This window comes from Nuphar pumila, chromosome 7 (assembly GCF_984573655.1).
Source record: "Nuphar pumila chromosome 7, dmNupPumi1.hap1.1, whole genome shotgun sequence".
Lineage (NCBI taxonomy): Eukaryota > Viridiplantae > Streptophyta > Magnoliopsida > Nymphaeales > Nymphaeaceae > Nuphar > Nuphar pumila.
This window is the reverse complement of record NC_143255.1, coordinates 33,887,446-33,897,994: the sequence shown is the minus strand read 5'-3', so window position 1 is coordinate 33,897,994 and position 10,549 is coordinate 33,887,446. Positions and strand designations below refer to the sequence as shown.

The window sequence follows — 10,549 nt, the reverse complement described above, 5'->3', positions numbered from 1 at the left end:
AGGATCGAATATTGTGCCTTGCTTGCTTAACTGTCTGAAAATTTATTCTAAGTCCTAGAATGCACAAAGAATCATACATGTGCTATGATTTTTGGAAAATATTGATTGAAAATATCCATGCTTGAAATTGTTGGAAAATACTTTTAAAAAGGATATTTTGAGAAAATTGATTTTTCTGAAGAAGGAAAACCCAAATAATTTTAAGAAATTCGATTTTGATGAAGGAAAACTTGGATAACTTTGAGAAAATTGATTTTTGAAGAAGGAAAACCCAAATAACTTTGAGAAAAATGAATTTTGAAGGAGTGGTCCTATGATGCAGTCTAAGCCTATATGATGTATGAATGCAATTTATAGAACTCCTTTTGGAAAAAGATTTGAGAAATCCCTCTTTGTTTTAGAAGTTTATTTTGTATAAAAGGGATTTTTGTGTCGTATAGAATTTGGACGAAATAAATTCACTACATATTCCTAACTATGGCCACAAATATGCTTTGAATATATCTCATTAACTCCTAAAAGGAGGGTTTTGAAATAAAAGTGTTAGAAATATGCAATATTTTTTTAAGATAGCCTAAGAGTGTAGGTTGTTTTGTAACTTAAAAGAAGATGATAAATCTGAATTTCATTTGTATTCTGACTATGGCCACAAATACAAACTTCACTAAGTTTATTAACTTCTTACAAGAAGGTGCATGTGTCATTCGTGTTGATCATTATAGAATTTGAAAATACATATGAATCATCAACCATAACAATTAATTATAAGAAATAAACTATATGCAAATGCAACCCTAATCTATGCAAAAAGGAAATTTTCACTATTTTAGGTTTTTTATTACAATTTACATTGAATAATTGAATAATAAAATAAAGAAAGGAAAAATAAAATAAAAAATATAACTTCTTAAACTTTTCTGCAAAATTAGTAAACATGTTAGTAGAAATATGTCAACTTTTCAAAATTTATCCAATAATATCTAAAAATTGAGAGATATTATCTGATATAAATCTTTTTCTCATGCATTAATAAAATAAAAATTCTAAATAAACTAAAGGATGATGCATGATTAAATGAAATATGAAACTAAACTAATTATAAAATTTGAATTTCAGAATTGAGGGCAAAAAGATCAAAATACTCTTGAAAATTGATAATAATTGCAAAACAGGGTTAAAATCAGAGTTTTTCAGAAAAGATCTTTGAAATACGCTTAATATGAAGACCAAACGAATTCAAAACGACGTCAAAACAGGTGGAGAGCACCCTGACATGATCAAGAATATGATTAAAGTCTGAAATCATGAAAACAATTCATGAAAATCACAAAAATTTCCTACTAAACAAACCATGTAGGTCACATTCATAACATTTAATCTATAAAAAAAATAAAAATTTTGAAGAAAAAAATGATTTCAACTCATTAGTTTCTTACCTTCATTAGTAGCCAATATTTACCGTCCCTCCCCCCGCGCGCACACATGCATGCATATATTATATATTATACTTACAATCTATAATTTATAGATTACACTTAATAGTTCAGATTTTATGCATGTGTTTGTCATGCGTCATTTTCTTTATATATGTCTTATGCAATATTCTTTTATATACCGCTCTTAGGAATTGATACATAGCCATGTTGGCTCTTCTTGTCGTACTTACTATCACTGTTCTAGTAGCATAAAACTTTCTTTGAGGGCTTACCCCTTGACCTTAGAGAAAAATGTTCTCTTTTTTTTTATATTTACACAAATAATCTGCCTTTGGGATCCTAAACCTAACCACTTTGGCTCTGTCTGTCGTACTTACGAGCACTGTTCTGGCAGCATAAAACTCTGTGGCTTACTCCCAAGAAGTTGCCACATTTCTGCTTGTGCAAGGGGTGACGCTCATGAGATTTGAATATGTAGTTATTCCTTTTATATATTATATTTGAACTATATGCTTTTTACTAATATGATATCTCTTAAGCCGAACACCTTATGTTTGGGCTGGACTCATTTAAGCTGAACGAGCTGTGCTTGCCGGTTATACGAACAGATAGCCGAGCCATTAACTGCTTACTTCATTTACCAGCCCCAGTTCTAATATTTGATCTAATTGGGACCTCTTCAAATATTCGGATTCGGATATACGTGATCCAGATCCTGTCCGACCTGTATGCAGTCGGTTGGTGGTAAATTCTGCATTGAGCAAAATAAAGAGGAATATTTAGAGAAAAAATTGGCAATAAGCTAAAGGTGGCAGAATAACGGCTGCCTCACTTATTTTTAAGATGACCGCGTTGTCAAACTTATGATTTTCTACCTGTTCGCTCGCGATTGGATGAATCCATCTAGGGGGGCACCCTCGTCTTCCTCTCCCTGACTCTTTTAGTTCCGTAATAGGGTTTCTGGAGCGCCCCCGATTCTCCCACTCTTCTTGGACGATCAGATCTTAGGGTTTTTCTTTCTTTCTTTCGTTTTCGTTGAGTATCTGGATCGATCGAGAGAGAGAGAGAGATGGGAAGGGAGGTGCAGAGACAGCAGCAGCAGGCTGCTTCCTACACGGTGGAGCAACTCATTGCCGTGAATCCGTACAATCCCGACATCCTCCCGGACCTTGAGAGCTACGTCCACGAGCAGGTAAGGGGGGGAATAGGCAGAAAGCAGAGGGAAATATTGGATTTTGCGAGACGGTGCTATTTGCTGTTTTCAGTGTTTCGTTCTTTTGTATTGGTGCCTTTCTTATTTCTTTCTCATGTTGGCGCAAGATGTTTAGGGTGAAAATCGTGTTTTGATGGCTTAGTATTGTGACTGATATCGTTATCTTGAGTAAAATTCGGCACCATCGTTGTGAAATTGGGGTTTTTAGATATTTTGAGAACTTGATTGAAACTTTAGCTTGTACGTTTTTAGAGTTTTTAAGAACTTGTTTGGAATTTTATTTTGTACGTCTCTCTCTCTCTCTACGTGCATGTGTGCGTGTGTGTACGCGCTTCAGAAGAAAGATGGTGGTACCTCTGCGTACGTTTGAGGATTTATGAGTAGTTTATTGCCCTTTTTTAGTTGATCTAAATATGTCTTTTGAGCTGCATGTTTGTAACCTAGATATGGAATTTTTGGGACTTTGGAAGAACAATGGTGTGCATTAGTTTTAAAATTTGTGGTGGTTGTCAAATGTGATAAGTTTGAAGAGTTATAGAATGTAGAAACCAGAATGGCGGCAAGTTGAGGAGCAAATGGTTTGGTGAGGTTGATTTTATTTGTACGGTTTGGTATACATTAAATCTGGCACATACATTAATTGCTAAAAGTAGACTAAATCTTGTTTGACGTGGAAGTACTTTACTTATTTTTGTATGCAGTGGGATGCAGATGCACCCATGATAAGAAAGCTAGTATTTATTCAGTTGGTTGATTAGGCCATCAGATTAGTGGCCTTCCTCAACTAGAAGTTGTCAAGTAAAGCTTGCTTGAGCTATTGGTACTTGATAAAACTACCATAGTTCTTGGAATGACACACTAAAAGTTTGTATGTTATCTCTCTCGCTTTCTCTCTAATCTGACAAGGTAAGCTAGCATAATTCAGCTGGTAGGGATTAATTTTCTGCTTGATATGACTAGGGAAATGAAAAGATGGATGCACAACATACTTTGAAAATGGAAGCTATTGTTTTTCATTGTTATGAATAGAGATTCAGGGTTCTGACATGAGAATGTAGTGAATGTAGCTATAGTTTGTTGATTACTGATTCTAAGGACCATTGCTCTGCTTTTGAAATATTATTTTGATAACTTCTTGCAGTTTTCTTATTTAGATGTGCAATATCAATCTCCATCTCTTCTTCATTGATATGCTTTCTCCTTGCTTTCTTCATTAGCTACATGAGGATGAATAAACTTAATGCTGATCTTATTAGCATAAGAATTATGGAGGTATAATTTATTTAGTATACCTATTCTCCTTGACACTCTGGAGTCTGAACAAATATATGTATTTTCTCATTTGCATTTTGTTTGAAGTAGTACACATTGATCTGCAAGGATCTCTTATTATATGTTCATATTTGTTGGTGCTTGGCTTGCAACCCCAAATTTTCTTGTTATCTAAGTTTGGGATATTATGTAATTTGAAAAAGCTACAGATGAATGAGAAAAGATTGTAGGTTTCAATGTCCAAATAAAGTTAATATTGGGGTTTATTGAAAAATACTTCAACACATGGATGTCAAAGTTTTCAAAACGAATTAAGGCCTTATTTGGATGACACAAGCCAAAATCTGTGTCTGGAAAACCCAGGTTTTGGCTAAATTCCATGATTTTATAAACCTAGGTTTATCAGAACCTGGTTTCTGAAGTTGTTTGGATAACAAAAACCTTGTTTTGAACGTCTTGTTCCTTCATTTTTTTTCCAGAAAGCTTCCAGCAATTTCCTACCGCCCAATAACTGGGAAATGGCTGGGAAGTACCATCTGACACAGACTCTACCTCCCAACTGTTTTTGGTCTTGAAAAAAACTTTAACAACTTATTTCTGTTTTCTGGCAACCCACCAGCTGAGATGGTGCTGTCTATTTCGGATAGCACCATATAGTCATTATTGATGGTTGTTCAGTCATGATATGGTTGTATGATGGTATGCTATGGGCTGAAAAAAGAATTCGAAGAAATTGGTTTTGGCTGCTTTCCGGCAATACATCCGCCAAACAACTAATATAGCTAGATGATGGTTTGCCATGGGCTGGGAAAAAGAAAGGAATGGTTTTGGTGGTTTCTTGCTACCCACCCACAAAAATGGCCTAAACGGTGCTGTCCATACCAGATGGCATCATTCAAACATTGGTTGCAATGAAGGATAAAGGGAATAAGAAAAATCACCCCAAAATACTTGGTTAAAAAAGTGAAAAATCTACTTTGGGTAGGTTATGATAGCCAGTCTTTTGAGGGCTTTGTTTTCCCCAAAACCTTGTTGGGTGTCATGAGGCCTACAGGTTTGTTATCTTATATATATTGTTGACCCTCCAGATGTGATCTACATGCTTGGTTTAGTAGAAACTGGCACTTGGATCATGTTTCTCTATTGCGTATGTCCGGTTTTCTTGGGGCTGAAAAATCAATGGCCTAAAATGACCTGAATTTTCAACCCTCAAAAAATCATATTTTTACGTTGAAAAAATACAATCCAAGGGTCAATTGCTTTCACACACACACACACACACACACACACACACACACACACACACACACACACACATATATATATATATATATATATATATATATATATATATATATATATAGTGATTGGTAGGTGTGAAATGAACATGCTAAATGGGTTTGTCATCCTTTTATCATTTTATTTTTAAATTCTGACCATACAGATGTGATCTATGTACTTGATTTTATAGGGATCGGCTCTTGAGGCATTCTATTTCTACACATGGGTGGGTTTTTATAAGGTTAAAAAAATCAACTGTCCAAAATCTTTGTAAATTTTTGAAACACATGATCCAGGTGTGGATTCCTCATAAATCGACCATGCCCGACGCATTTATGGGGTCGGAACTGCAAAAAAAAAACACCGGAAAGTCAGAAAAACCCATTTAGCTCATATCATTTTGCATCTAAGGTGTGAGCTGCTACCAATTTCTCTCTCTCTCTCTCTCTCTCTCTCTCTCTCTCTCTCTCTCTCTATATATATATATATATATATATATATATATATATATATATATATATATATATGCTCCCTTATGCTCTCACAGTCCTTTGATAATTCAGTGAGATGAGATGCAATCACATTGCACAAAACAAATATGGCACCCTGCCTGACTGCTAGACATGTGTTGATGCCCCCCAAAACATGCCATGAACTGGTTAGAATTTGTGGGGTCTGCGGACTGTATCGGATATGTGTTGTTCTCTAAGGTATGGCACAATTTTTTTTTTGTGAAATATGATTGCACGTGGTCCACTCTATGTCCCTCTTGCTGTCATAACTAAAGATTTACATATCAAGCTGTTGGTAATCTGGTTTCTATGGTATTAGTTTCCCATGCTGCCTTCTTGTTGAAAGGTGAAGTTTTAGTCCCTGTCAAACAATGAAATATATAGTTTAAAAGGCATCACCAAAGAAGCGAGATATGATCTCCAGTGCCTATCCATATCAAACACGTTTACTAGTTTAACTTTGTCTAATTAAGGTCACCTCACTAGTCATGCCATACCCCTTTGGAGTGTTCACTTTATATGATAACTGATTATTCCATAAGGTTTTCTTTCAAGAAGATTGCATGGCTATAACAGATAATAGAACTCTATTTATTCTCTTATTCTGGTACTCTGGTTTTGTGACGTAAATTTCTTTCATTATTGTAATCACTATTTCCTTTGATACTTTTTGGTATATTTGCAACATGTTTCCTTGATTTTCTGTATGTGTGCTTGCCCAAATTGTTATCTTTTTGGTGGTCTTGACTACATGTTTCCTCAATTTTCTGTATGTGTGCATGTCTAAATTGTTATCAGCTGTGGTTTTGACTAGCATTCTTTGTTTGCTGTCTAGGTCTCATCACAAACTTACAATTTGGATGCAAATCTTTGCCTTCTTCGACTTTATCAGGTCTGGGATGTCGGCTACACCTTTTACTGGTGATATTTTGTAATCATATTCATGAAGAATGCTTCAAATGCTCTCCTTATTTGGGCAAATTAAGGAACCATCCATTGTGCTTTCCTGATGCAAAGTTGTGTTTTCCATTTTTAACATTTTGTTTTGTATCCAGTTTGAACCAGAAAGGATGAGTATCCAAATAGTTGCACTGATTTTGGTTAAGGTTAATTGACCTGCACTCTTGAAGAATTTCTTTTGCTGATTTTAACTGCAAGTAGCTGGCTCTTATACGCTGTTCCTTCTTACCTGCAGGCTCTCATGGCAATGCCAGCTCCTGACTTCAGTCTGTGCCTCTTCTTGATTCCTGAAAGAGTGGTACCTCATTTTACTTCCTCTTGTGAATGTCTGCAAGTTGTGGTTAGTTATTAAAGTGCTAAATTTATTGTCCTAATTCTCCTTTTGTCCTCCTGTCGTTGAAAATATATTTAGCAAATGGAGGAGCAGTTCAAAACTCTCATTGTAATGTCTCACTATCTAGAGGTAAGCTACATCTCTTGCAATGGCTTCATTATTTTGACTGCGTTTATATCAAACCAGCCAGTGGCTTCTAATAAATTTAAAGAATGAGACTGAATAAGCAGTGCCTGGAGGTGCCTTGGATGAAACCAATTGAGCTTGTTTTTTCAGAACGGTACCAGTTGCACGACCTGACCTGTTTAACTTAATTTTTCAAGTTTATGTGGATCTTGGTTTCTTCCATTGATCTGAGACCTGACCCACTTAACCGAGCATTTGTGCTGTTGCATTTGGGTCGAAGTGGGTGTGAATTACCTGACCTGTTAAGGTGTCAACTGAAGATTACCTTTCTGTTTCTGCAGACGGCGAGATTCCGTCAGTTCTGGGATGAGGCAGCAAAGAACCGAAGTATAGTTGAAGTTGTGCCTGGTAATAAAGGGGCCTTCCATTTTAGGCCATTATCTTTTCTGTTTGTTTTAGTCTGAGCATAAAAGAGAAGACAGCTAGATCTTTCAATGGATCTTGTTGAGCCTCTAAGTCAAAGACAGCCCCTGATGTTCTGCTTACACATTACTGGGGTGCAGGTTTTGAGCAGTCCATCCAGGCTTACGCCATTCATGTTCTGTCACTCACTTACCAGAAGGTGTCTAGGCCTGTCCTAGCAGAGGTAAAGACGACTCCTTTGCTATTGGTTTTTGTTTTGTTCATGCCATTCAAATCTTAATGAGCACAACCGTTGCAAACAGGCTATCAACATTGAAGGGCTATCCTTGGACAAGTTTTTAGAGCACCAAATGACAAACAGTGGGTGGGTCCTTGAGAAAGGCCAGGGCCGCGGTCAGCTGATTGTGCTCCCACGCAATGAGTTCAACCAGCCGGAGCTGAAAAAGAACCCTGCAGACAGTGTCCCACTGGAGCATGTAACTAGGATCTTCCCCATCCTATCGTGATCTTCTAGTTGCTGGATTTCCCTTCTGGTTATATTTTTTCTGATCTTGTGCGGAAGAAATAGAAGATAGCATGGTGCAAATGCCTCTATTGCTTTGTGTAATGCCTGCAACCATCATGTTATTGCCCTGCGGAGTTGTATTGTTTGTTTAGGATATAAGTTCAGGGTCCATGTTTTAATTGCTTATCTTTAATCTGCTGTTCTCTTAATTGAGGTTTTGAAGTCACATCTGTTCAGTTGTATTAGAAACCTTGTCATTGGTTGATTTAGCCAGTCAGACTCGGCCACAACTTGGGTTCATTGTGTTCCGCCCCTTAGAGTTTTAGTTCCAAGAGATGGCCAAGGCCTTGATACATCATGATGTTTGAGACATCGCTTCTTTGTGCTTTTCTATCTCATTCATCCGCTAGACTTCGTGCTATAGAATGGCATCAAGAAAATAGTTGGTAAAAAGTTTGCATGCGTACGGGCTTCCTAATGGAGGAGGGGAGCTACCCTATGAGACTTAAAGCCAGAGGGAGGGATTCCAATATAAGTCTAGGAGTCCAAGAAAATGAAAATGGTGGAATTTGTCTGCCTACAAATTAGGGCTGTCAACTCGTCAGGTTTTCCCTAATCTGACCTGATATCAGCCCTATAATAATTGGATTTTGATCCACCAAAGCAATGACACATGTTCTAACCTATGAAACGGTTTATAAAGGTTGGTCACTTTTTCTCATGTGAGAAAGTTTTCCATAGCTTTGCAAGCATTTGATTCTCTTTTTTTTTCTGGTGGCTTTAAGACCCAAAGGCTCATGTAATTTTCCCCGGTGCAAGTGTTTTCCACTTTGCACCTTGAGGAAAGAATATCCCAACTTTCTTAAAAAGGAGGGGGCTTGACCTGATTAGCTGGTACCTGGTTTCGGTGTTTGTAAAGCAGTGTCAAGTCTGACTGGGAATCCCATTGAGATCCATAAAAAGACACTTTCTTATAAGAGGGCTTGATCTAGCTAACCCCGTTTTAACCACTTGGACTCAGACCTGGACCTGAACCTGCCCAAGGCTGGTCACTGGACGGCCCTAGTATCAGAACCTGATTCTGGATATCTTTTCTCCAGCTTACACCCAACTAGGACTGGGAAACGAGATGAGCGGCTTGTGGCTCGCCTCATGTTTGGCTTGTAAAGAGCTCATTTGAACTTGTGAATTAAGCTTGGCAATCCAGCATGAACAACCAATGTTCGTTTTGGCTCAACTTGTATAGGCTCGTTAACTAATAATAAATATATTTTGCATATATGTTTATATTATAGAGTGAGGGTGGTTGAAGTGTTTGGCTTGTAAGCAATAAGTTTCAAATCCTATTGCTTATAGGTTTGAAACAATTTTTATTTATTTTGTAAATAAGCCGCTTGACTTAATAAGTTTATGGTTTAAATTCTATTATTTCAACTTTGAAATATATATATTTTTTGTAAATGAGCTAACTTGTGCTCGGGCTTTTCATGAGCTCAAGCTTAACTCAGCTTAACACAAGAATTGAGCTGAGCTTGAACACCCTCTGTTCAGTTTGTCTGGCTCATTTACCAGCCCTATACACACGTGTTAACAGGTTTGGCATTGTATTCTGAAAAGCAAACGTTGTTTACATGAAGCTCAATAGCGAAATGGATTGAAGAAAATGGTTAAAACGGAGGAGATCAAGAGCATCTGTCAAAATCGAATTGAATCAGTAGTCCCCTGCTTTGTGGAAAATCAGTCTGAATCGGTTTTCTTTTTCTTTAATATTTTATGATAATTGTTTGCTTTTATATTTTTTAAGCATTAACTTGGTTTGGCACAGTTGGAGGGGGAGCCTTGGCCACTATACAGGTGATCAGGATTGCATTCCCATGAGAGTCAGCCCCTTGAATATAAGAAGGCGCACGGGCATTATGTCCCTTGCACCGAAGCAAGGCGACTCCCTGGTGGCAAGGGGTACACCACGGGTTTACACAACTGAGGAAGCGATTGTAAGTATGGCAGGCTTAGCCAGAGTGACTAGGTCTCTGATCCCGAGGGTGGTTTTCCTGTTTCTCTTGGAAAAAACTGTGCTTTTAGATTTTGATCAAACTTCTAAGTCATCATTTACTTCATTTCTGCATTTTCTTGTTTTTTAGATATTTTTACTGTTTTTTTTTGGGTTTTTTATAATTTTAGATATTTTAAGGAAATCATTTTTTTAAATAAACAGATTTGATCCTGTTCTATTCTGGCTGATTTTTTGAATTGTTTTGAAAGAAGGATTCGGTTCAAACCGATTCTGACAACATTGGTTGTGACACTAGGAAAAACAGGGCAATCGCTTGGGCTACTTGGACCATGGTTGCATTGGTACTTGATACACCTTAGCGTATCAGGTATCAAGTGTACTAGTAACAGATACCTATATAAAACTCGTTTTGAAAACCATAAAAAGAAGTATCAAATGTTTAAGAAACTGTTCCCATTATTTGATAAATGTAT

The 10,549-nt window shown here is 36.9% G+C and overlaps 1 protein-coding gene across 1 annotated transcript; it reads left to right on the top strand.

Moving 5' to 3' along the window:
• Positions 1–2,367: 2,367 nt before the first annotated feature.
• Positions 2,368–8,416, top strand: LOC149831844 (eukaryotic translation initiation factor 3 subunit K-like). The gene is made up of 8 exons (XM_090012255.1): positions 2,368–2,628; positions 6,550–6,606; positions 6,770–6,820; positions 6,910–6,972; positions 7,087–7,137; positions 7,476–7,542; positions 7,698–7,780; positions 7,860–8,416. Exons 1-8 carry the CDS (start codon positions 2,506–2,508, stop codon positions 8,061–8,063), a joined length of 699 nt encoding a protein of 232 aa, XP_089868381.1. The 5' UTR covers positions 2,368–2,505; the 3' UTR covers positions 8,064–8,416.
• Positions 8,417–10,549: the final 2,133 nt, after the last annotated feature.